At 54.2% G+C, this 24,860-nt stretch overlaps 2 protein-coding genes across 9 annotated transcripts in view; one reads left to right on the forward strand and one right to left on the reverse strand.

The window, feature by feature from the left end:
* Nucleotides 1-1,674, forward strand: part of Rai1 (retinoic acid induced 1) — a 95,000-nt gene extending 93,326 nt beyond the window's left edge. For 5 of the 6 annotated variants that reach the window (XM_063269004.1, XM_039085953.2, XM_039085955.2 and 2 more), the window contains one exon: nt 30-1,194. In XM_063269004.1, coding sequence (XP_063125074.1) covers nt 30-44 — 15 coding nt within the window. In that variant the 3' untranslated portion in view covers nt 45-1,194. Of the gene's footprint in view, nt 1-29 lie in introns of all 6 variants that reach the window. The other variant, NM_001271207.1, reaches the window with a different exon arrangement.
* Srebf1 (sterol regulatory element binding transcription factor 1) lies at nt 1,079-23,091 on the reverse strand. 3 transcript variants are annotated; one of them, NM_001276707.1, is made up of 19 exons: nt 22,921-23,091; nt 9,105-9,527; nt 8,653-8,828; nt 8,441-8,578; nt 8,131-8,352; nt 7,400-7,511; nt 6,700-6,914; nt 6,385-6,580; nt 6,114-6,292; nt 5,628-5,889; nt 5,381-5,547; nt 5,043-5,211; nt 4,250-4,352; nt 3,892-4,001; nt 3,678-3,810; nt 3,339-3,504; nt 2,681-2,881; nt 2,479-2,590; nt 1,079-2,200 (listed from the first exon to the last, which is right to left on the reverse strand). In NM_001276707.1, the coding sequence occupies exons 1-19, from the start codon at nt 23,009-23,011 to the stop codon at nt 1,971-1,973; spliced, it is 3,405 nt and encodes a 1,134-aa protein (NP_001263636.1). In that variant the 5' UTR covers nt 23,012-23,091; the 3' UTR covers nt 1,079-1,970. The 3 variants fall into 3 exon arrangements, with proteins under 3 accessions (NP_001263636.1, NP_001263637.1, XP_063125981.1); NM_001276708.1 differs by lacking the exon at nt 22,921-23,091 and adding an exon at nt 12,880-12,937; XM_063269911.1 differs by lacking the exons at nt 1,079-2,200; nt 3,339-3,504 and having other exon boundaries at nt 22,921-23,090.
* Between the last annotated feature and the right edge of the window lie 1,769 nt (nt 23,092-24,860).

Consider the following 24,860-nt stretch of genomic DNA (forward strand, 5'->3'; position numbering starts at 1 on the left):
ATAACAGTAACGGGCTGTCCCTCCCACAGAGGCTGCCGTTGTAATACCCGTGTGGCCGAAACTCCGAGGAAGAGGAGCTGCGCCCACAGCCGGTCCTCGATCCCATCCGGGTCTAGGTTCCGGCTGCCTTGGGCACTGGCGTGAGGCCTAGGTTGCGAAGAAAACCGAGGCCAGGCTTGGCAAAGGCAGGCCAGAGAGTGGCCAGACCCAGGGCACAGGGTCTCGGGCGGGGTGCAAGTCCCCTGCAAGTTCTGGAAAAGACGTGGCATGCAAGCTGTGCCCCTGGGAAGAGGCTGGGGGCGCTGCTGGCTCAGTGGACGACGTGGGGCAGACCCAGGCCTTTCGGTAGAGGCCCAGCAATGGGGCAGCATGGCCCAAGCACTTGGCATGGATCTGCCCAGGGGCGTGGCAGGCGGGGTTCAGGCCACTCTATCCCTGATGAGGGCTGGCCTGGGGTGGCACCCTATGGCTTCTTTTTGTCCCCTTTCCAGTCTTCCACCCCACTGTTGGAGCCCGGTCTGGAAGCTTGCGGAGACCGGGTCTGGCTACCCTCTAGCAGATATGCAGCCGTCCCAGACATAGCACCAACATGGGATTCAGGGACTGCCACTCAGCTTACTCGACTCATGGGCGGAGACCGTGCTAGATTCGTGTACAAACCTGTGTACCCCTCTATATATATGTTACATAGAATGTATATATGTTGGGAACATGCTCGCTTCTGTGTGTCGCTGCTGTGCGTCCTGTGTTCCACAGCACAGAGCCCTAACCTGGCTTTGGCTGGGGTCAGAGCTGAAGTGATGCTCCTTCCCCAGCAGATACCACCATCACCACCACGGCCAGCCCCCACCTGTCCGTTTGTGTTCTCAGCTGTCCACGCTTCAATAGGCCTGATGCAGCCCCCCTTCCCCTGCAACTTTCTGTACATATGACTGTAAAATGGTAAACGTGTGTATTATATCTGGCCTCGTTATATAGTGTATATATATGTATACATATACATATATATAATATATATGAAGACTGTAAATGTTAAGACAACTAGTGTTCTTATTAGTATATTGCTTCACACTGAAGATTGTGTGTATCGAGCTGTTTCTAAAAGATGTTTATTTTCCTTAAGAGTTAAAAAAAAAAAAACAGTCATTGCATTCAGAAAAAAAAGTCAATAAAGATACCACGATTGTTTTGGAAGTTTGTGGCCCATGGATGCCAACCAGATTCCCTAAGGGGTTGGGAGTAGAGGGAGGGGCCAGGGGACACAAACAGGGATCCCGGATTCTGCTCCTGAGTGGACCATGATCCCTCACCTATGCTGGTAACAGAGAGAACCAGGGAACTGTGTGTCTGTTTCCAGGCACACGGGATATCATTACCCTGGGACCTGGTGGAGGGCTGGAAGGCAAAGAAACAACTGATGCCATCAAGGCCCTTCAAGGTGGAGCCACAGGGTAGCCATGAGATTAGAGGGCCAGGTTGGCTCAACATACCGCACAAGGCAGAAGCCAGCAAACACTTGTACAGCATGGGAAGTCCAGCTTCCCGAAGGACAATCCAGGAAGGATGGCAATCAGATGAGGCAAACATCCGCCTACCCAGATAAATAAAACTCAAGTTATAAATAATTTCACTTTTTAATTTTCTGTACAAAATTTCTCAACCTATGAAAATAAAGTTTGTAAAAGTAGTACATGAGCCCGCCCAGGAGCTGGGCTCAGCGGATCTACACTATGTACAGCCTCCCCGGGGTGAGAGCCTTGAGACAGTATGGCCCCCAGCAAGGGAAAGGTCAGGAAAAGCCACTAAGATGCCTACAGAGCAAGAGGGTGGCACTGGCCCCGTGCAGCCTCTGCAATCTCCAGATCTGCCACTAGAGGTCGGCACGATCCTGACTGCTTGTCAGGCTCAGCCTCTGGAAGACCACAGCCAGGGACAAAGGTCCTCAAGGGTACTGGGGGAAGCTTTGGGGTCTAGCTGGAAGTGACAGTGGTCCCGCCACCCAGGCGCAGGAGCATCTGCTGGCAGTCAAGCAGGAGCCGGTGATCGCCAAGCTTCTCCACGGTGCGCGCTGCCTCAGCCAGCATGCTCACTCGCTGCCCGGGGGCCGACAGGAAGGCAGGGGGCAGATAGCAGGAGGCCAACAGCAAGGCCTCTGTGTGCTCCCGCCATGTGGGTCGAGGCTCCAGCTCAGCTGCAGCGCCTGCACATACAGATCACATCAAAGGAAGGGAGGCTTAGGTCTGGCTGAGCCCACATGGGGGATAGGACAAGGTATCTGAGCTCTTCCACATGGAACTCCCAAACACTTTGGCTGCTTTCCCCACCCATGCTGGGCACACAGGTGGGCTCAGCTTCCTCCCTGTGACTGCCTCAAACTGCCATCTCCGGCTGAGTTCTGTAATTCAGCTCAGATGCCTCAGACTAGGCCAAGCTGGCCCCTGACCCTCACCAGGCCTGTGGGCACAGCCGCCGCCTCACCTCCTTTGCCACTGGAACCTGCCCGCCTCCGCAGACTGCGGTCCAGGAGCTGGTGTGTCCGGGCAGGACTTGCTCCTGCCATCAGCCGAGCTGTGGCCTCATGTAGGAAGACCTGAGGGGTGAGGAGTAATGGCTAGTTTCGGGATGACTGTCCCCTCGCTCCCTGCCTCACACCCCACAGTGTGAGAACAAAGGTACTCACCCTCCTCATAGCAGGCCGGAAGCTCTGTGCCAAGCGCCTCAGGCTGCTCAGGTCATGTTGGAAACCACGCAGCTCCAGAGCAGAGGCCTGGGGTCCATTGCTGGTACCGTGAGCTCCCTGGGCTGAAGCTGCTGACTGTTGGCGCCGCCATAGGCTGGTGCGGGCCACAAGAAGTAGATCACACAGGAGCAGCTGCATGGCCTGGGATAGCAGGCAGGGCAGAGGGAGGAATTTCTCTATGGAAATCAGCCTTTCCCTAGCTGAGGGCCAAGCTATCTCAAGGCCTGCACCCCTGGGAGGCTCTAGCATTGGAAAAGTCAGAAAGTCCACAGCGCCAGGGCCTGACTCCAGGCTGCGTCACTGAAGCACTCTACCTCAGACGTGCAGTGCAAGTGCAGTGTGTCACAGGCCCACCTTCTCTAGGCTACATGCTACAAGCCCTCCCTCTTCCTGACGATGGCCCCCAACAGGAGCCCTGCCAGTCCACTCTCCACATCCTTCCTGGTGGTGGCAAAAGAGTGAGACCACTGTCCCCAAGACTCACGCCTTCGTCAAGAACTGAGGTAAGTCCACTCAGCATTATTTTGTACTAACTCTAAGAAACTGGGAATGGGTAGCTGTGATCCTGGCCTAGACAGGAACCCACCCTACCCCTCACCTTGTCAATGGAACTGGCAGTTGATGTAGAGGCTAAGCTGTCCCGCAGGTACCCACTGGCCTTCTCACAGATGGCCAGGCTGGCTGGGCTGGATTCCACCTTTCTGTGGTCCAGCAGAGCCCGGGCAGCCTTGAAGGAGTACAGAGCTGCCCTGGGAAGGGGTCTCCTGTTGGGGCCATGGCAGACATGGTAAGTTAGACCAGACTATAGCCCCTCCCTGAGTTCTCCCACCATGGCTCTAGTCTGGGGAGGAGAGCACACTGTCCTTCCCTTACAGATACTTAAGCAAAGTGCTGAGGGGCCCAAAACTGGGTGAGGAGGACCTGGCTGGGTACTCACTCAGTTTCCTGCAGCACTTGGGGAATGTGCTCTACCAGTGGGTATAAGCGTTCAGCTGCCTCCTCATCCCGCCTCAGCCAGTGGATCACCACGGCTGTCAGTGAGGCCCACCACTTGGCCACTGGGTCTGTGCCTACAGAAGAGGGAAAGGTGCTTGACCCTTAGCCACACTGTATCTGGGTCTGGCAGGAATCAGGATGGGTCTGGAGCTCACCAGTGGTGGTAGCCATGCTGGAACTGACAGAGAAGCTGCACGCAGGAGCTCCGACAGCGTCAGAACAGCTATTTAGCAACTGTAGATATCCAAGAGCATCTGAGAACTCCCTGAGGCAGGAGAGAGCTGTCAGGACAGACAGCAGCAGTCTGGGGTTCTGGGTGACAATGGCTCTCACCAACCGTCCAACTGAGCAAAGTCTGACTCTATGGGTCTACAAAATAGCACCTGTCTGGTTGATAGGGGAAAGCAAGGCCCAGAGAGGCTCTGAGAACAGAGTCTGGCTACTGAAGAGGTTGGAAAAGGCTTTCTCAGATGCCCTATTGTAGGTCTTCCTGGGAGTAGCACAGGCACTCACCTGTCTCCATCAGCTGCCCCTGGGCTGGGCTGAGCGATACAGTTCAATGCTCGCTCCAGGAGATGTTCACAGAATAGTCGGGTCACCTGGGCCAGTGGATCCACTGTGAGGAGGGGTGGGTGGAACAGAGATTAGGCATCCTCTTCCCTACAGTCCCTTCCCACACCGATGCCTTGGTAGGCTGGGGCCCCAACCCAGAGCCACTTCCTAGTTCCAAACCCTAACAGACTGACACTGATGGGCCCCTGCCCTCACATGCTTGACAGGAAGGAAAGTGGGTAGGCTGTGCATGACCTACACACTGGAATGGAGCCTATTTAGTCACATACCCATGGGCCTTACTCTCCTTGTGACTCTTCCTAAGATAATGGAGTCACCTCTCATATCCCCCCATTGCCTGCTGACCCATACTGCTTCCTGCTTCTAAAGAATCTTGGCAAAGTCCAGCAAGCCATCTCGCAGACACAGCAGTGGTCCAAACCCCAACCCACAGTGCAAAGTAAGCTGGTGGGTGAGGGTGTTCACAAGAGGGGGCAGTGTAATGTGAGGTAGGAACAGGACGAGGCACGGGGCAGGGGTAAGAATAGAACGAGAGGGGCTGGAGAGGTTAGAGCACCCGACTGCTCTTCCAGAGGTCCTGAGTTCAATTCCCAGCAACCACATGGTGGCTCACAACCATCTGTAAGGAGATCCAATCCCCTCTTCTGGTGTGTCTGAAGACAGCTACAGTGTACTTACATATAATAAATGAATAAATCTTTAAAAAAAAAAAAAGAATAGAACGAGAGAGCACCTGGGTTCCCAGCCACGCTGTACAGACTCTCCTGGGGGGCACCGTGTACAGCCCAGTCCCCATCCACGAAGAAACGGTGACCTACAGGGTGGCAGAGCCACTGCATGGCAAGAGGCACTGCACCACTCTGTGCCAGGCAGGCCTGGCGGGCACTACTCAGGAAGAAACGCTGCAGGGGAAGAATAGGACCGTCAGACTGGCTCCAGCCTCAAACCCAGACCCGAGTCGGAGACCCCACCTGCTGACCACTGCCACATCTTGTTTAGCCCCTTGCCCTGGAAGTGACGGGTGAGAGCTGTAAAGAGGAGCACCAGCCCTGTCCCCATCAGCTCACTCACTGTCAAGAAGTGCAAGGCTCTGGGGAGGCTGGTTTTGACCCTTAGGGCAGCTGCCACGTAGATCTCTGCCAGTGTTGCCATGGATATAGCATCTCCTGCACACTCAGCCAGGTTAAGGGCACTCAGTGCCAGGTTAGAAGCAACAAGATGGCCTCCTGTGTACTTGCCTGCAAAGTGGATGAGGCATGAGGACAGGAAGTGACGGTACAGTGGAGACCCTCAGAGCCCAGCTCCCACCCAGCCATACCCATGGCATGCAGCTGGTGCAGCTTATGGTAGACGACAGCCGCATCTCGGGCACTGGCACGAGCATCCTTTCTCAGCCTGTAGTCCCTCTGCAGGCCCCCAGCCTGGCCTGCCAGCCAGCGGCCCACCCAAAGACGCTGCAGCAGGTGGCGGACGAGGTTCCAAAGCAGGCTGCAGGCCAGATCCAGGTTTGAGGTGGGCAGGGGCCGGCCCAGGGCTTGCAAGGCCAGCCACAGCTGTTGAGCGGCCTGGGCAAAATCTCCCTGGAGAAAGGGTTGTCTCAGTAAGAAAAATGGCAGCAGGGCACCTCCCTCGTTTGGGCCCCTAGAGTCAAAGGAGCTCTGAAGGTGGGGGATGAAATAGATTGGACAAAATGAAGGGAGGTGTGGGAAAAATTAAGGGAGCAGAGGCACCCAGCACAGCACCTTCCAGGCCCAGGGCACACCCCACTTCTCCCCACCACTTCTCCCCAGGGCCAGCCCCTTACCCGGGCCAAATCCAGGTCAGCTTGTTTGCGATGTCTCCAGAAGTGTACAGCCGGGCCGGAGTGTGGCCTGGTCACAGGTTCCCCGTAGACAAAGAGAAGAGCCAAGCAGGCCAACACTAGTAGTCCATTGGCCAGCCAGACTAGGGGTGGCAGCAACCACTGGGTCCAATTAGAGCCATCTACAGGCAAAGGAAAGGTCTGAGGACCCAGTTCTCAGAAAAGCCAAAGTTCCAAAGGTCTCTGCCAACACTGCCTGGCTGGCCTGACTCACCTCTGCTCTCGGCCTCCAGCATGCTGCGCCCAGAACTACGGTGCACACCCGAAGCATCAGAGGGAGTGAGGATGCCCCAGCCAAACAGTGAGGCCAATGGGTTGCAGGTCAGACACAGGAAGACCAGTACACACAGGGCCAGGCGGGAGCGGTCCAGCATGCCTCGGCTATGTGAAGGCAGCCGCTGGGCTTTCACCTGGCAGGAGGCAAGGGAGGGAAGGGCATATAGCTCAGCTAGCCCCAAAGACAAGGGCTAAAAGGCAGAGAACTGCAGGGTGCCTGGGAGAGGGAAGGGGTCATGTTGCAGAGTCCGACCTGGTTATCCTCAAAGGCTGGGCTGTCGGGCTCAGAGTCACTGCCACCACTGCTGCTGCCTCTGCTGCCCAAGGACAAGGGGCTACTCTGGGAGGGTGAGCCGGCGTCTGAGGGTGGAGGGGTCAGCGTTTCTACCACTTCAGGTTTCATGCCCTCCATAGACACATCTGTGCCTCCTCCACTGCCACAAGCTGACACCAGGTCTTTCAGTGATTCTGCAGGTAGAAGGAACAGGGCTGGGAAGAGGCCTTGGATAGACAGTTCTGTTAAGATCAAAACGGGAGCCAAGGTAGGGTGAGAGCCAGAGGCAAGGTTGGCAGGGATAGAGAAGCCAGCACCAGGGAGGTGTTCTGAATGAGAATGGCTCTCACAGAACCGTATAGCTTAGCCCCCATTCCTATTTGGGAAGGACTAGGAGGGGTGGCCTTGTTGGGGAGGTGTGTCACTATGGCGGGCTTTGTAGTTTCAAAACCCCACATGATGCCTAGCTAGGTCTTTCTCTTTGCCTCGTGGTTGTCTCAACACATGAGCTCTCAGCTCCAGCGCCAAGCCTGTCTGCCTGCTCCCCACCACCATAGTCATGGGGTCAACCCTGACACTAAGCGTTCAATAAACCTTCTATAAGTTGCCTTGGTCATGGTGTCTTCACAGCCACGGAATAGAAACCAAGACAGTGGGGGAGCGGGAGGCTGGGACTCACTGCTTTTGTGAGCACTTCGCAGGGTCAGGTTCTCCTGCTTGAGTTTCTGGTTGCTGTGCTGTAAGAAGCGGATGTAGTCGATGGCCTTGCGCAAGACAGCAGATTTATTCAGCTGTGAGGAGGAGGGGAGGGAGAGGAGAGGGCTCAGCTACCAAGTGGCCCTGAGAGGGATGGGAGGCAGAGCTGCTTCTGCTCTGTACCTGTTCCTTCTGCCTACAACCCTGCTCTGCTGATGTCTCCTGACGGTGCCCACTTCGGGGCCAAGGTGATACATGCCGTGAATACACACCCCGTGAATACACACCGCAGTGTCTAGCGGCGTGGTCACTATCATCTCTGCCTTACACTCCCCCTACTTCCGTCAGCTCTTTCCTCACGAGACCTTCCTTGAGCACCCAATTCACACCTACAACTCCACTGTTCCTACCTATTTTCTTCCCCGCACATATGCGCTGCTGGCACGCTGGCGTTTTTAGCCTATGCGATGCCCACTACTCCCCTAGGGAGTTTTGTGTTTCCGCACCCTGACATCCTCAATGCATAGAGCAGCCCTTTATCGAAGATGCCCTTGATAAAATCTAACCAGGCAAAGCAAACGGGACTGCCCAGACCCAGACATGCTGATGTATATGACCTTTTGACTAGGACTGACCTAGTCCTGTTTAGTGCTGGCTGATGTGCCCATTCCTTCCTGGTCACCCTGGCCTGAGTCTTCAGGCCTTTGGCCATACCTTTGCCTCAGTGCCCACCACCAGGTCCTTGAGCTCCACAATCTTGTCATTGATAGAGGAACGGTAGCGCTTCTCAATGGCATTGTGGGCTGTGCGCTTCTCACCACGGCTCTGAGCTGAGCCCAGGGCCTTGCCACCAGCTGCTAGTCGGTGGATGGGCAGTTTGTCTGTGTCCACAACCAGTGGTACTGTGGCCAGGATGGTCCCTCCACTCACCAGGGTCTGCAGGGTCAGATGCATCTCACCAAGTGGACATACACATGCGCGCCAGCCCCCCCATGGCTGAGGCCCTTTTGCCTGAGCCATCTACCTGCAAGGGGCCTGCCTGCACGGCTGTGCCAGGAGCCAGGGTGTTGATGCCTGCGGTCTTCATTGTGGCTCCTGTGTCTGTCTTTACAGCTGTCAGCAGCAGCGAGTCTGCCTTGATGAAGTGTGGCTGCAGTACAACCTGGGAGGGAGGGGCCAGGCCATGAGTGGCACTCAAGCCAGGCTCCCCTCCCCACCCCCGTCAGACCCACTTACGGGGACCTGCTGGATCTGTGAGGCCACAGTGCTCATTCTAGGGGCTGCTGAGGCTGGCGGCGGCTGCTGGGCGGCCGAGCTCTGGACCTGGGTGTGTAAGGGGGTGGGCGAGATTCCTGGCGTGGAGCCCAGTGGCAGGCTAGATGGCGTCTGCTGGGTGTTCCCAGGAAGGGTTCCTGCAGACACAAAGTTAAAGATAGCACGGGCACAGGCTGCCACGCCCACCCTTACCCCATCTGACCTGTCTGTGCATGGGCTTCACTAACTACCCCTACTGTCTCCTACGGTCAGGCCCTGCCCGGGCACCACCTTCCAGCTGGGCAACTGGGAACACTGGGCCCAGAACCAAAGGGCTTCTCGGGCTGCAGGATGCCCACCTAACTTTGAAGCCTGGAAACTCCTCTGTAAGAGCGCAGAGGCCACTCCTCCTGCCTCCTCCATCACTCGCTTACCTGAGAAGCCGGAAGGCAGGCTTGAGTACCCCAGCACAGGAGCAGGGCTGAGCTGCACAGGTGGAGGAGGGAAGCTCGGAGGCAACAGGGTCCCTGGCGATGGCTGTGGTGCTGGGGGCTGCAGGATGGTGAGTGGCACTGGCTCCTCTTTGATTCCAGGCCCAGGGGAGAAGGGGGGCACGGACGGGTACATCTTTACAGCAGTGGGTGCCGATGGTGGAGGGGACAAGGGTGCAGGTGTCACCTTGGGTCCTCCCAGGAAGGCTTCCAGAGAGGAGCCCAGAGAAGCAGGAGAAGAGAAGCTCTCAGGAGAGCTGGCACCAGGGCTGCTGGGGCCTGTGTCTCCTGTCTCACCCCCAGCATAGGGGGCATCAAATAGGCCAGGGAAGTCACTGTCTTGGTTGTTGATGAGCTGAAGCATGTCTGGGGAAGAAGACGACAATGAGTGAGGCCAGCTCCTGAGAAGGACCCTTGCGATCTGTGTAGCTGATAGTCCTGGACACACCCAGACAGGGCCTGGACTGTTTACTCATTTCTAGCCTGTGCTTCATGCTGTGGCCAGCTGAGACTGACCTCTTCAATGCTCTTGCCACTCACCGATACCACCTGACATCTTACAACCACAGGATAGCCCACAGCAGGACCATAGGATAGCCCACAGCAGGGCCACAGGATAGCCCACAGCAGGACCACAGGATAGCCCACAGCAGGGCCATAGGATAGCCCACAGCAGGGCCACGTTTGTTGGTTCGTTCACTCACTCACTCACTCACTCACTCACTCACTCACTCACTCACATGTACCAAGTGCCTACACCAGGCAAGGCCTTCCCCAGGCCCCCTTCTCCCCAAGGCCTGGAGTGAGAGAATGAAGCAGACAAAACCTTGCCTATGCTGTGCCCAGCACAGCAATGCTGGCGCCAGCACCTGGGAGACCACCCTCAAGAATCAAAGTCCAGCCAGGCGGTTGGTGATGCACAACTTTAATCCCAGTACTCGGAGGCAGAGGCAGGTGGATCGCTGTAAGTTCAAGGCCAGTCTGGTCTATGTAGTGAGTGCCAAGGCAGCCAGGCCTACATAGTGAAACCCTTTCAAAAATCAACCAACAAACAAAAGTAAAACAAAAAAGTAAGCACCCAGTTGAGCAGCCTGGTGGAGCCTCGCCTCAGGAGGAGGGAACACAGATCCCACCGAGAGCCAGAGCTTCCCTGGGAATGCCGTGTCCTCTCTCTCAATGTGTTTTATTTCCTTGGCTGGTGTTTCTGTGTGTGCCACAGTGGAGCAGGGAATTACACATGGTAAGCACATGTTCCCTCACTGAACTCTACCTGTCCCTCCTGTTGGTTGGTTCAATGTGAACATATGTGTGTGTGTGTGTGTGTGTGTGTGTGTGTGTGTGTGTGTATTCGTATGTATGCAGCACCCCCCCACATGTCACGGGAGACTTATGGACAGCCGGGGAAAACACAGGCACTCCAAGTGTGCCCCTTCAGACCTGGTAATTTTTACTTGGACTTTAGTAGTCAGATTCAGGTCTTGATGCTGGCAAGGCAGATCTTTTACCAAATGAGCAACCTCCATTCCTGTCCTGAATCCTGCCATGGACAGAGGTAACCTTTAACCCCACCTTCTGAGACATCTACCTCTCAGTCCCACCAACCATGCAGGTGCTGTCTGCACTGCACGGTAAGCTCCAAGTGCTTGCTAGAAGGCAGGAAACCATCCAAGATGCTTCTCCTGCCCTTGCTGCTCCCTCTCCGCCCGACTGGCTTGCTAAAAGAACACATGCTCAGTCTAAGGCGTGCACAGCCCTGCTCTGCCCCAGTTGAGCCTCAATTTCCTAATCTGTAAAACAAGGGCATGCCTCACACTCAGGAGGTCCAGTTCTCAGTAGAGGAACAGGTCCTAACAGGCAGTAGGGCAGAGGGGACACAGAACAAAGGGGCCTTCACACAGGTGCAGTGTCCCATGCCCACGGCCACTCGTGGGCTCTGCCTTTAAGGGTTTGCACAGGGTCCCCTGCATACAGAACCTGACAGAAACTCGGAGACTACTGGGATTCCAGTGATGTCACCCACAGAGACAGGATAGTTCTGAGGACCTCTGGGAGAGGAACCCCCAAATAGGAATAGCAGACAAGGCAGATATATATATATATATCCATCCATCCATCCGTCCGTCCGTCCGTCCGTCCGTCCGTCCGTCCATGTCAGGCAAGGGCCCTTATTCATTCTGGACAGACTCAAAATTCCAGCAAGATCTATGCCAGCAGGTTGGTCTGGCCAAGCAGCAGGCCCACTCTGAGGCCACCACCCTAAGCCCCATTAGGTGAAACAGACGCCCTGTTCTACAAGTGAAATCACTGAGCTAGCCTAGTTCTGCAAGCAAGGTCACTGAGCTAGCCTAGTTCTTCTATACGAAGTCACTGAGCTAGCCTAGTTCTACAAGCGAAGTCACTTACTGAGTCCAAATCTACCTGACAGTGCTCTGAGAGCTGCCCCTCTCCCTCTCAGACCACCTTCTCAACTCAGGTGCACTCGCTTGCCTGCTCTGGAGACAAGAAAGGACACTGATGCTGAGGGCCACAGGCACGCGGAGAGCACACAACAGACTTCAGACCTAGGTCTACAAACAGGCCGAGCTATTGTTGCAGCACCTTTTCTTGTTCCACCAAAAAGCCAGGGGCAAAGCCACCACCAGTAACCCATTCCTCAGCAGAGCACACTGAGGCTTGGAGCAAAACCAACTGCTAGTCAAATAGCCAACCAATGTATCTGTGTATTCTAGGCATGGAGCCAAGTCCCCAGGTCTGGCCATTCAGGCTTTGGTTTCCCCTCTAGAGAAGCAAAGTGCTCTCTTATTCTGGCTCCCTCCTCCTAACAAGAACTGAAACATACTCCCTGGCTCCATCCCAGCTACAGGCCCTCTTCCCCAGCTGGCAACCAGCAGCCTGGCTGGCTCAGTGCAGGGCCCTCTCACCCACTCATGGAGGCCACCTTTTGGGTCAAAGGGCTGTGTAGCATCCATGAGCATAACACTAGGGGCCCACAAGGCTCCCACATTCCCTGCCTATACCATCACTTGCCCTGGAGGAGGCCAACTGCCTCCTCTCACTGGGCCTCAGTTTCCTCCTCTGCAAAAAAGGATTAAAACTAAACCCTTTGACACCCCTGCTTGAGGCTTTGCCCAGCAGAGCAAAGTATCAACACTACCTATTGAGATGTTATCTGGGCAAGAGGCATGCTACTGCAGGGGAGTGGACTGCCCTATGGCTGTGGACAGAACAAAACAGGGTGGCAGGCTCAGCCTTCCGGATGCTTGCAGACTCCAGATTTACACAGGTCATAAATAGTATTTTTAATCATAGGATCTTCCATCTCTCGTGCCCACTTTCCATTAGTCCATTTGCTAAATGGGAAACTAGGACCAAGAAAGAAAAATGGATAGTCTGGTTAACCTGCTTTCTGCCTGGAGGGTCCAAAATGCCCAATTTAGGGCCGCCAGATAGGTCCGACTCCAGGATAGACAGGACAGTGGCCCTCTTGTTTCTTTCTCCAGACCCTGCGCAGAGGGAAAGCAGAGGATGTGGAGAAAGTTGTCTGAGTTGCAAGGTGCTGTGGTCAGTTCCTAAACAAGATAGCTTAACTAAGGAGGCCCACCAATTTCCAGCCCAAGGTGGTGAAGGGCCGTCCTGCATTCTCTGTTAGAACACCGTACTGCGATCCGCTGTAGAGACCCTGGCAAAGTAATAGAGTGCAGGGTCCTCCCCAAAGTACCTTCAAATGTGCAATCCATGGCTCCGTCGTCCGCGCCCCGCCCCTAGGGCGTGCAGACGCTACCCCTACAGCGTCCGCGCTGATTTCACCTGTCAGGCCCCGCCAGGCTTTAAAGCCCGCTGAGCGCCCCCGTGCCCCGCCCCTCGGGTGAGCGCACATGGCCAATCAGCAGCCGCGCCGCGCCCCAATAAGGCCCCGCCCACCCCCGACGGCAGCAGCTCGGGTTTCACCGGGTGCTCTGAATGGGGCCGGGGTTACTAGCGGGCGTCCGCCTTTAACCGCAACTGCGCCAGCGCGCGCCGGGGTTACTGGCGGTCACTGCCGTCCCAGCCCCTGCCGCACAGGCAACCACCCCCCCCCCCCCCAGAAGTGCCTGGGTTCGGAATCTGGACAGCGGCGGGCTCTGATCCCGGAAGCTCTGTGTTTCTACCGCTGGTTCGCACACACCCAGAACTAGTATGGCCAATTTTAGCCTCAGTTTACCCACTTCTGTCCCTTCGCATTGAATGGCAGCAGCAAGAGATGATAAGGCTACAGTCTGAGGACAGCCAATGGATGGATGCCTTTGGATAGTGGCAGTTGGTGCAGGGAAATCCAGCTTACAGAGCAGCCCCAGGATGATTACACTTGTTTCAAGGAGGGGCTGATGGCCTCGGACCTAGATCACTCATGAAACTGCCTTCAGGAGTGAGCAAGGGAAATCCTACCTCAAATCACACATCCAGTATATTCTGTCCCTTGACTGGGTCAGTGTCTTCCCTCAAGGTCTCACAGCCCCCACAAGTGAAGCCTGACTCACTTGTCTTATAGAATTTGCAAAAACCAGACAGAACCCAGTCTCTGGGACAGAAGGGAAAGGCAGTGGATATTAAGGGTATGCCAAGTCTGTCGTTGTCCCCTTGATGACAAAGGTAAAAGCTCTTTCATACATGTACACACACACACACACACACACACACACACACACACACACTCTCGAGCACACTGCCATCACCATCATCATCACCACCACCACCACACCAGTGCTGGCCAGCGACCTAGCTTATGTGGCAGTGGCCCAGCAAGGTCTGGCAGCCTAGTTGGCAGACCAGGGACTCACAGAGTCTAGGAGGGGACCAGCAACCAAGTTTCCTCATGGGTGTCAGGGACTTGTATCCCTGTGGCCCATCTCTCTTTTCAGAGTCTTGGCTAGGAAACAGTCACATGTTCCTCACATTCACCTTACTCTCCCCGCCTTTCTAGGTCCTTCTATATCCTCACAGGAGGTTCCAAAGAAAACATGCCTTTTTTGACACTGTTCTGCCCAGCCTGTGAGTGCTCAGGAGTCCTCAAACCATGCACAGCTCCTGTGAAAGCCTCTAACCTCGCCCAACTTAAGGCAGGGAAGAGTCCTGACACCAGAAGATACTGAGGGCAGGAGTCTAGGCTTGAGGCTCCCCAGTGCTGACCCTAGTTTGGCCCTTCTGATTTCTGAGTCCCGAATACAGAAAGATTTGCAGGCAGGGAGGCTCATCTAATAGCCACTCCGTACAGGCCGTGTCCAGCCTACTCACTTCTGTCCCTAGCTGGACAGTGAGGAGGGGCAAGTGTGACCAGAGTGTATGGGCAGGCTTGTGAGTACCATAGCCTTAGTCAAGCAGTGAACCAGGGGCAGGCCTGACACCTAATGGCATATGTGCCCAACCCAACCCCTACTCTGCCTGACCTCCCCCTCTGAGTTAGGTCACAAGCCCATTTTTGTAGATGCTGGTGGCCATTGTGGAGACGTGGGGGAAATGGAAAGTCAAAGCCAGCTTGACGAGCTCTTTGAGAATTAGTCTTGCCAAGAATCTGCGGCCATGTGCTGAGGACTTTCTCTTCTTCTAAACCCTACCCGATGTGCATCAGGAGCTAGTTGGATGCCTCTACGAGCTCCAAGTCCAGATTCTACCCCTCTTCAGGGGTGGCAATTCTGGGAGAACAAGTTTATAAAGCCCCTACCCAAAAAGGACTCAGCAAAGGTTTTTCCTCTCAGCAGCTACTGGAAAGGTGTAGAACTGCAGGCTAGACCCTGAGCTGTCAGGTGACTGCAGGCCTGACCCTGAGCTGTCCGGTGACTGCAGGCCAGACCCTGAGCTGTCGGGTGACTGCAGGCTAGACCCTGAGCTGTCGGGTGACTGGTAGTCTGAAGTCAGCCCTGAAATATCTGATAGGTTTTTAACATTTTAAAAGGAATTAGCAGAGCCACTCAAGAACTGTGCACTACCTAATGTGAGTGTTCCTTGCTTCCCCCTAGGAAGGACTAGGACTCAGTAGGCACAGCAGTCTGGAAAGGGGCACCAGAGTAACCAAGCTGTGAGCCATCAGGACATGCTAAATACTGGCTTCCCATGGATGTGTACCAGCTTTCAGTTCCCATACACGATCTGAAGCAAAAGGAAAAGGGAGACCCAGGTTCAAGCCTCCTGGGTTCAGCTCCACCCCTCCCCCTACTCCCCTCTCAGGCTCTGATCCTATCTGACTTCAACAGGAAACCTGAAGCCCCAGCTGCCCCTCCCCAGGAGTACCGAAGCCCCAGTCTATGTGAGAGCTGCTTGCCTGGGTTCATTCAGATAGCACAGAACCCTGCTCCTGGGGATACTTTCATTCCAGCAAGAAACCAGCTGCATACACGTTTGTGGTGGGTCTGGGAGTGGTAGACAAACAGGGGAGGTGAGAGCACCATGATAGGGAGGCTGGACCAGCAAAGACAAGTGGTTATCAAGGCTGCCTGAGGAGGTGACACTTGAGTGCAGTCTGATTAAGTAGGGCCACAAGGGAAGGAAAAACTCTCTGGCCAGAAGAAAAGGCAAGCCCAAAGACAGAGGGCAGAAGCAGAAACAGTGGCTCGGGGTAAGGACAGTGGTATGCTGGGATTTCAGTGAGTCTACAGGATTTGTAAACTATCCCATGCCCTGAAGGACAGCAGGGAATGAGGAGAGCATAGAGAGTGGCACCACCTCCTACAGAGGACATGGGACAGTGCCCCAGCCTGGGGACTTGCAGGCTAGAGGACGGGGCTGTGGCTCACTGTTCTTCCAGGCAGGCAGCTTGCCCTGTTGCTCCCCAGGCCCTTACTCCTCAGAAGTCCCTGGCAGGCACCCCAGTCCTTGGCTGTCATACAGGTGCCCGGGCACAGGGGCATAGACTGCCTTTTGTGCACTGAAAAGCCCTGCTCCAGGGGATTAAAAGAATGTGGCTTTTCCTGGAAGAGCGGCCGCACACAGGCTGATGAAACAGTCAGTCACACTTGGGCTCAGGACCTCTTCCCAGTGAGGACACAAGGTCCAGAGAAGGACCAAGAACACGAGAGCCCTTGGCAGCCTAGGGAGAACCTGAGACTTGGTCTCGGTTCTGCTGACCCACAGTGCCTTGTGTGCTACTAGTCATGGCCTGAGGTGAGCCCTGGGCCAACTGGCCTTTATCACCTTTGCATAGGCAGAAAGATGACACAGGGTGCTGTCTGTGCCAGGCCTCACCAAAGGCCTTCAAATCATCTGGGCCTCAACCACCTTACTCAGCAGGCAGTAGGCAGAGGGGCTGGGAAGACGGCTCAGTTAGTGGACTGCTTGCTCTGCCAGCACAGGGACCCGAGTTTAATTCCCAGTACCCCACAAAAAGCCAGGTATGGAAAAATAAAAAAGAAAGAAAGACATTTAAAAAGCAGAGAGGCAGAAGAGCCGGGTGTGGCAGCTGATGCTTCTAATCCTAGGGCTGAAGAGATGAAAATGGACGCTCCCTGTTTGCTGGCCCAACAGCCTTCCCAATGGATTTGTGAGCAGCAAGTCCAGTAAGAAAGGCTGCCTTTAAAATTATGTTAGTGGGCTGGAGAGGTGGCTCAGGGTTAAGGACGCTCGTTCTTGCAGAGGACCAGAGTTCAGTCATCTCCACGTGGTGGCTCACAACCATTTATAACTCCAGTTCCAGGGGATCCAATGCCCTCTTCTGACCTCAAGAGGCACTGCATGCACGTGGAGCACATACACACATGCAGGCAAAACATACATATCTAATAAGATAAATCTAAAAATTGTTGCCTTGTATTTTTGGAACTTGCTCTGCAGACCAGGCTAGCCTTGAACTTAGAGACTCACCTGTCTCTGCCTCCTGAGTACTAGGATTAAAGATGTGTGCTGCTGGTCATTAAAAAAAAAAGTTTAAAATATATTTTTTAAATTCTGTGGAGAAGCAAAGACACTAAACAGCCACCTCTGAACCTATACATTTGCACATACACACATTTGCACACCCACGCACATATATATCCATAAACAAATGCACACAAAAAGAACACAGTGGGATCTGTGATGGCAGCCATGAAGACCACCAGGCTTCTGTCACCCACACCCCGGCTGCTCTTTAGCCTTCACACACAGCCTCACTCGCCCTGCCTGATTTCTGAAGGTATCCAAGCATTCATGTCATCCTGCCCTCTCCTGGGCTGACCCTGCCAGGAATGTCCTTCTTACTCTCAGTTCACTTGGAAAACACCCATTCTCTCCTCAAAACCTGCTCTGCTGTTAAACCTGACCCTCCCCAATGTCGGGGCTCAATGTCTGTGGAGGCTACTGAACTGCAGGGCTGCCCTCCCTTCCCTCCCTCCCTCCTTTCCTCCTTCCCTCCTTCCGTCCCTTCCTCCTTGTTCTCCTCTGAAACACTGTTCTCAAACAGCCTGGGCAGGACACAAACCCCACTTAAGCAAGTGAGGATGACTTTGAATTCTTGACCCACTGCCTCGACCTCCAGAGTGCTGGGATTACAGATGTGTGCCACCATGTAGGCAATTTCCACTGTCCCTTAGAATACTTATGTCCTGGTCACTTATGCTCACCCCAGAGCTGTAGGTCCGACATGTGGCCCTGATATAATATGGCCCTGGTTAGCACTGACCCCACCAGTTTGCTTGAGCTGGGGGGCCAGGACATGTTGTCATTCTGGAGGTGAGAAACAGCCCAATCCAGTGGCAGCTGATCCCAGGCTCTATTGCAATGCTGTGCCTTTCTTTATTTAAGTCCACACAACCCTCTCATCAGGGCTACATTAGTGTGCAGGGAAGTGGCACAGCGCTCTGGCACCAGCAGGTGACTCTGGTCAGGTAAAAGTGCACCTCCACAGTGTCACCAACACTGGCCTCTTCATACATGCATTTGCAGCTGCTTGCTGGGACCAGAACCGTGCACTCCTAGGAGCTTTAAGGAACTTGCTCTGCACTTCCAGGGCTGCCCCCTACCCCCCATCCCCCCCACCCCCCATCCCCCCCACCCCCCATGCAGGATGCTGCCCTGAGAAAGAGACTGGACTTCAGGCTCTGGTCCTGCCCTCCCTCAGGTGGAGACAAGCTCAGCTGGCTCCTCCACCACTTCCTTGGGACAGTCTCCAAGGCTGTGGCACTTGCATCACAAAAAGATGGGCAGTGGCTGGGGGTAAATGGCCCCTCGGATGCTCAGTGAGAGGTCAAGACACCACTATGGCTGAAGTTTCTTCTAACCTGGTGCTAAGGGTGGGCCTTGCTCTTCAAAGCAGGGTGGAGGCCCCTTACTGGACGTCTTTCATGTAAGAAGACAAGAACCACCACACAGTACACACTCTGGACTAACCACAGCCTAGAACATTCTGGAAACTTCCTGCATGGGCTCCTTGGATCGTGACTGCCAACATGTGCTGAGCAAAACACAACAGGTTTGGCTGCTGGTTACACGTTCTACACAATGTGAGGATAACCCTGGAGGCACTGTGTCGGAAGGCCTGATGGCCTCTGACGAGCCCTGCGGGCCTCATAGGATCCAAAGAACAGTTCTAGTATTGTATCTATTATAGTGATTAGAACCAAAATGCCAGAGAGGTCAGGCCACATGTCCAAGGCCTCTCAGTCGGGCTGGATGCGAAAACTCTTAGGTTTCCCTTCCAGCTGTAGGGAGCTTGTAGGTTGGAACCTGGTTTGGGCAGTCTGGTGTAAGGTTTTCTGGGAAATGGCTGAGGACGGAGTTAAAGTATCTGTTAAGGGGACAGTGGTCAAAATAGGCTTCTCCAAGGCCATAAATCCTCCCCAGGCTCTGAGCTCCTTTAGCTGGGAGAGGTCCACCACCTCCACCTTGTGAAACCCTGTGTGGGTTTCACTTGCTGTAAGTCCCAATCAGTCTCCAAGTCTGGAATTCCACATCAGGCTGGGCACAGCTCAGTGATGTATGAACCTCTGGGGTCCATCCCTAGTACTGCAAAATAAAGTCCAATTTTAAAAGGCATCTCCTCAGGCATGTAGCCAACAGGAGAAAGTCACTCTCCAGCCAGTAGAGTACCTAATCTAGGCCAGTCACAATCAGGCAAAGGCTAGGTGCCAGTCCTCCACCAGGCGGTGACCCCTATTTGGAGCTGACCAGGTCATTTGGGAAGCTGTGTCCAGCTAACTAATACCGGGCAGGAGGTAATGCCCAGCCACTGCCTCCTGGACCCATACCTCACACCTTTCTCTAGTTCTCTAATTTGAGCCCCCCAGAGGCATCAAACAGCTGCCACCTCTTCCCCCAACCCCACCATACCCCAAGGGGACCCTCAAGCCTGTATTTTAGAGAGGGTGAGGTGATTTCCCTAAGGACAACAGTGCAATGGAGAGCTTTCTGCTGTCCATTAGACAAGTTAGACATGAAGACCCCGTGGGCAGGGTACTCTCAGGCTTTATCCCTGAGGGGCCCTGGACGTGAGGATCAAGCAAGAAGGGGTATTCAACTGTACTGGCTAGTTTTAGTGAACTTGATATAAGCTTGATACAAGTCATCTTGAGAGAAAGGAACCTCAATTGAGAAAATGGCTCCATAGATGGTGGTGCAGGCAAACCTGGAGAGCATTTGCTTAATTAGTGATTGATATGAGGGAGGGTCTAGCCTGTTGTGGGTGGGGCCATCCCTGGGCCGACAGTCCTGGGGTCTATAAGAAAGCAGGCTGAGCAAGCCAGGGGAAGCAAGACAGTAATCAGCACTCTTTCGTGGCCTCTGCATCAGGCTCTGCCTCCTGGTTCCTGACCTGCTTGCGTTCCTGTCCTGACTTCCTTCAGTGATGGGCTGCAATGCAGAGGTATAAGTCAAATAAACCCTTTCCTCTCTAAGTTGCTTTAGTCATGGTGTTTCATTGCAGCGATGATAACCCTAACTGACACCTACCTTGGGCTGTACCCACGGGGAGTTCAGTGGGTGGACACCGTTGAAGGTAGTGGCAAGGTCTTAGATGCCATGCTGAGACAAGGGTCCTTTATTCTGGGAGCACTGGGGAATAGTGGAATCACATGCCACTCAGGTGCTATTTGCTAAGGAGTCTTTGTGCATGGTGGGACTAGAGACAGAAGACATCCCACAGACGGCAGGACAGGTGGTGACCTACAGAATGCTTGTCCCAGAGTGCAACAAAATGAGCTGAGAAGCGGCGATAGCTAGGTCTATAAAGATAGCACTGACTGTTAATGCTCTTTTGGCAGGAGGGGGAGGGTTACAGGACCTTTGAACAGAGATTCTAACCACTGTGTCCTCTTGCCACTCAGCAGCATAGAATCTCGGGAGGTCAGAGGATACAGGAGGAAGAAGGTGTATTCATGGGTGGGTGTGTGGGTAGGTGGGCTTAGGGATCCAGATGCAGCTTTCCAGAGGTTGTCACTATGCTGGAGCAAGACCTGGCAGCAACAGAGCTGTTTGGGAATCCAACAACCCTATGGAAGGCTTGGGCATCAGGAAGTGGCACTGCTTGAGAGGGATTAGGAGGTGTGGCTTTGTTGGAGGAAGTGTGTATGTCACTGGGGGTGGGCTTAAGGGTTTCAAAAGCTCAGGCCAAGCCCAGTGTCTCTCTTTCTCTGCCTGTGGATCTGGATGTAGAGCTCTCAACTCCTTCTTCAGCACCTCTGTCTGCTGCCATGCATTTCAGCCATAATGACAACGGACTGAACCTCTGAAACTGTAAGCCAGCCCCAATTAAGTGCTTTCCTTTATAAGAGTTGCCACGGTCATGATGTCTCTTCACAGCAATAGAACACTGACTAAGACACCAATAAACTCACTGGTTCATGAAGCTCGACTTAGAAGGAATAGTTTCTTCAGTCTGTGACAGTGCCCTATCAGATTCGGACACCTCTGCCTAGGGAGAGTCACATAATACTGAACATTGATATAGTGTAAGACCAGGACAGAGAAGGGGAATCAGAACTCAGGAGGCCTTCCTAGTAAGCCATGTTAGACCTAAACTTTGCATACATCTTGAGCCAACAGACAGTTGGGGAGCTGGCTGTCACAGGCATTGGGCTCCTCAGGGCTCCTAGAGCAGTTAGCCTGTCTCAGACCACAACTATCTCCACTTGCCTTCTCTGCCCTCAGTGCACAGTAGTCCCCATCACAGGCTCCCTTCTCCCAGCCTCCAGTGACCTGACACCAGGAGCAAGGAGAAGACAGCTCATCTGGAATTTCTCTGAGGTCACAGCCGGCAGCAGGACTTGATGCTCTGGGCACAGCATCACCTTCAGAAATAAAGGTGGCAAGCTCACAGAAGAGTCACGTGACAGAAAGTGAGAGAAACAGGCAGGAGATGGCCAGTGGGGCTTTAGGCCCTAGCTGGCTCTCCTTGCCACTTTCCGGTCTTCTGACCAACACTGCTCTGGGCTGAGGGAGACAGCTGCATGGCTCCCAGTCCCTGCCTCAATCTGACCTCCTTATCCAGCCTTGGGAGCCAGGGGTCCAGGCTCTTGGGACAACAGCCTGGCTCTGAGTTCATGTCATTTACCCTGTCTCCAGTCTCTCACCTGTAAGACAAAAATATGTCTTCCAACTGGGGATGTCGGAAGAACTCACTGAGATCCTCAACCCACTAGTGCTTGGCGCACACCAAATACCCAGTGTCTACGTTGTGATAGACCACCCCAACACTGAGAGGGAACTTCTAACAGCTCAAACATTGTACTCTCCTTCTCCCTTCCCACTAACCCTACCTGGAACTCGGAACTCAGGCCAGCCAAGACATCTCTAAACCTTCACTCCCCTTAGGTGACTAGCAGTAACTACAAGCCTACTAGAAGCTTTGACGGCACACGGGTCTCTGATGAGGATGTAGGCACTGCGTGTCCAAAGCTGTGTAGCACATAACAAACAGCCTAGGTGTCTATCAACAGAGCATCAGGGGGCACAATCTACTGTAATCCCACGGGCCGAGCCCCATCATAGTTGTAGACAACACGGTCATGGTTGTCTGGGGTAGAGGAGATGTGGAGCAGCCTTAAACAGGCGAGACAAAATGTTTTGAGACTGCTAACAGCCACCAGAGACCGTTGAACGGTCCACCTAACATGGATATATATCTTATAGTAATGAAGACTTGGTGGGGTTTTTCCTTCTCCAGATCCGCCCCGACTCTTCCCTCCGCCCAGCTGGTAGTTGCTGTTGTTGGAGATGAATCATGCTGAGAAAGTTCAAGTGATGCTTTAAGGGATCTAAGTCGCCTGGGGCGTGGCTCAGTGTAGAAAGCCTGTTAATAAGATCTAGGTCCCGAGTTACTGCTCCAGAATCACAAAATTTGAAATATATTTTAGAGAGCAGCTGCTCTGTTCTATCAGATTTCCAGCATGACCCACACCAATTCCTTAAACTTAGGTCCCGCCTCAGGGGCCTCTGCCTCTTCCTTGCCCTCCGCCTAGAAAGTATCTTTCCTTTCCGGTGCTGAAGCTGCCCCTCACTTCTAGTGCACTCAAAGAGACCTCCATCACCTCTGCCAAAGTAGCCAGATGCTTATACGCCATGTAAATATCCGTTTCTGATTTCCTTGTGCACTGAAGAAATGAGAAACCCCGGCTCGGCCTGTGAACTGTACACAGAACCAGGCCTGGAGTTCAGTGGATACTCAGCGTGTCCAGAAACCAAGCCCACTGCGGTCCCGAGAGTTTCACTCTAGATCCCAGGCGCCCGACCGCGCAGTGCGCACGCGCACAAGTTCCTGGCCAAGCGACCTCCCCGGACGTGCGACCCGGCACAGGCCGCGCCAGAGCCCCGGGACACGCACCTTCGATGTCGGTCAAGAGCGCCGCGTCCATTTCGCACACCTCGGCCAGTGCCTGTTCCAGAGCCGCCTCACCGAAGGGTAGCTCGTCCATGGCGCCGGCGCCCACCCGGCTTCGGAGGAGACCCACGTTAACGAAAAGTTCCTGGGAAACCGGGTTCCGCGGGCGGAGCCACCTGAGCGGAGGGGCGGGGCTTCCTGTTAAGCCCCGCCCACCAGCGGGAATCCAGCCAGCTTACCTAGCGGGTTCAGACTGCTTACCAGAGCCTGGTTTCCCGCCACCTCCTGCGGGTGCCCAGACACGGGGCCTGGGTTTCTTCAGCACCAGGGCAAGGGGTCCAATGGAAGCCACAGGACTAGACCTAGCCCAGACATCGTTAGACTAAAGGGCCAGGGAGGGGGTGCCGGCGTAAGGGTGGGAGCAGAGAACAGGAAACTCACTTCCTAGCCTTTGCTCTTTAGAACCAAACAGACCTGGGTCCGAAATACAGGAGCTATAAGTGACCCCACCACTATGTGCCTCTGTTTTCCCCATCTGTAGCAAGGGTCCAATTATCTATGGGCCAGCTGAGAGGTTACAGAAGCATGGCCTGCGAGTTCCGTCCACCCTCTCAGCGTAGGAGTTAGAACTGGGCCTCCGAAGAGGAGAAGGGTTCCCAGGCAGAACCTGCAGGAGGGGGCAGCTAGAACTTCTGACCCTGTCTTAATCCTATCAGTCCCACCCCTGGAGCAGAGAGGACCTGAAGAGCTAGTGGGCCCGTAGGACTCCTATAGAAAGACTTGTGTCTCCAGAAAGACCTAGAAAAAGTGTGGCTCCCAAGGAAAGCAGGGTTCTAAAACAGGACCTGAGCCCAGCTGCCTGGATCATGCATGACCTGGGGCTAGGCCAGGTGCCTGAAAAGTGGACCCTGGGTCCTGTGACTTAGGAACAGGTAAAGCAGGGGAGGGAGGATAGGTTCCCCCCGGGTGGATTGAAACAGACCATTCTGATCTACAGACAATACACGTGGGGAGGCAACAGCAGAACCCAGGAGTCAACCAGGGAGGGTCAGGACCCCAGGCCACCCAGAAGCTGTCTTGCTCAGACTGCAGATACACAGGCTGGGGGCTGCCCTCAGCTCCCAACCAGTAAAGTTAGTTGTCTTTGGGACAAGGAGGGAGTGTGTGCCTGGGCTTCACCTGGATGCATTTTGTTCCTTTCTCAGAATAGTTGCTAGAAAATGACATAGACTAGGGTGCACGGGAGTTGCATGGAGCCCTTGCTTTGGGACAACCCTGCTATGTCCCACTATCAGAAGACACCCGGCTTCCTGGAAACTCAGCATGTCCAAGCCCGAAGTGTGAGGGTCTTCAGAGGTCAGCTGAACTAGCACCTCACCCACCTGTGTAGCGGGGATCACTGGTTCTCCCCAGGCAACTTACTAGAGCTGTCTCTGAGAAAAGGGCAAGGTGTTTGGAGTCATCACACCAGATCTGCTTTGTTCTAGAACGAGTAAAGAGTATAGCACACATTTCAAATACACATTTCATTGCTGCAGGAGCTAGGGCTACAGCCCTGTCTCGAAAAGCCAGAAAAGGGTGGAAGGAGAGAAGAGCCAAGGCCCGGTGGAGCAAAGCCCAAAGTGGAAGATCAGACCATCAACACAAATTTCTGCTCCACAGATTGGGTTTACAGCAGACAAGAGGCAGCTTTTCCCGGGGGGAAAGCTTGTAAACCTTCAGGGGAAGTTGGTGATCTGTCTCAAAGACCCCAGACCTCCAACCAAAGCTCTCTGTACTGTTTCGCTAGGATCTTTGGCGCTCAGCACACAAGTTGGTCTGGGGAGCCCGGAAGGGGCGGGGTCTCAGCTTGACCGACAGTTACCTGTGTCAGCAGGCTCAGCATTGTGCAGTCATGGGGCATGCTTGTGACATGCCGAATACTTTTTTTTTTTTTTAAATTA

Source organism: Rattus norvegicus, chromosome 10, assembly GCF_036323735.1.
Source record: "Rattus norvegicus strain BN/NHsdMcwi chromosome 10, GRCr8, whole genome shotgun sequence".
In the NCBI taxonomy this organism is placed as follows: domain Eukaryota; kingdom Metazoa; phylum Chordata; class Mammalia; order Rodentia; family Muridae; genus Rattus; species Rattus norvegicus.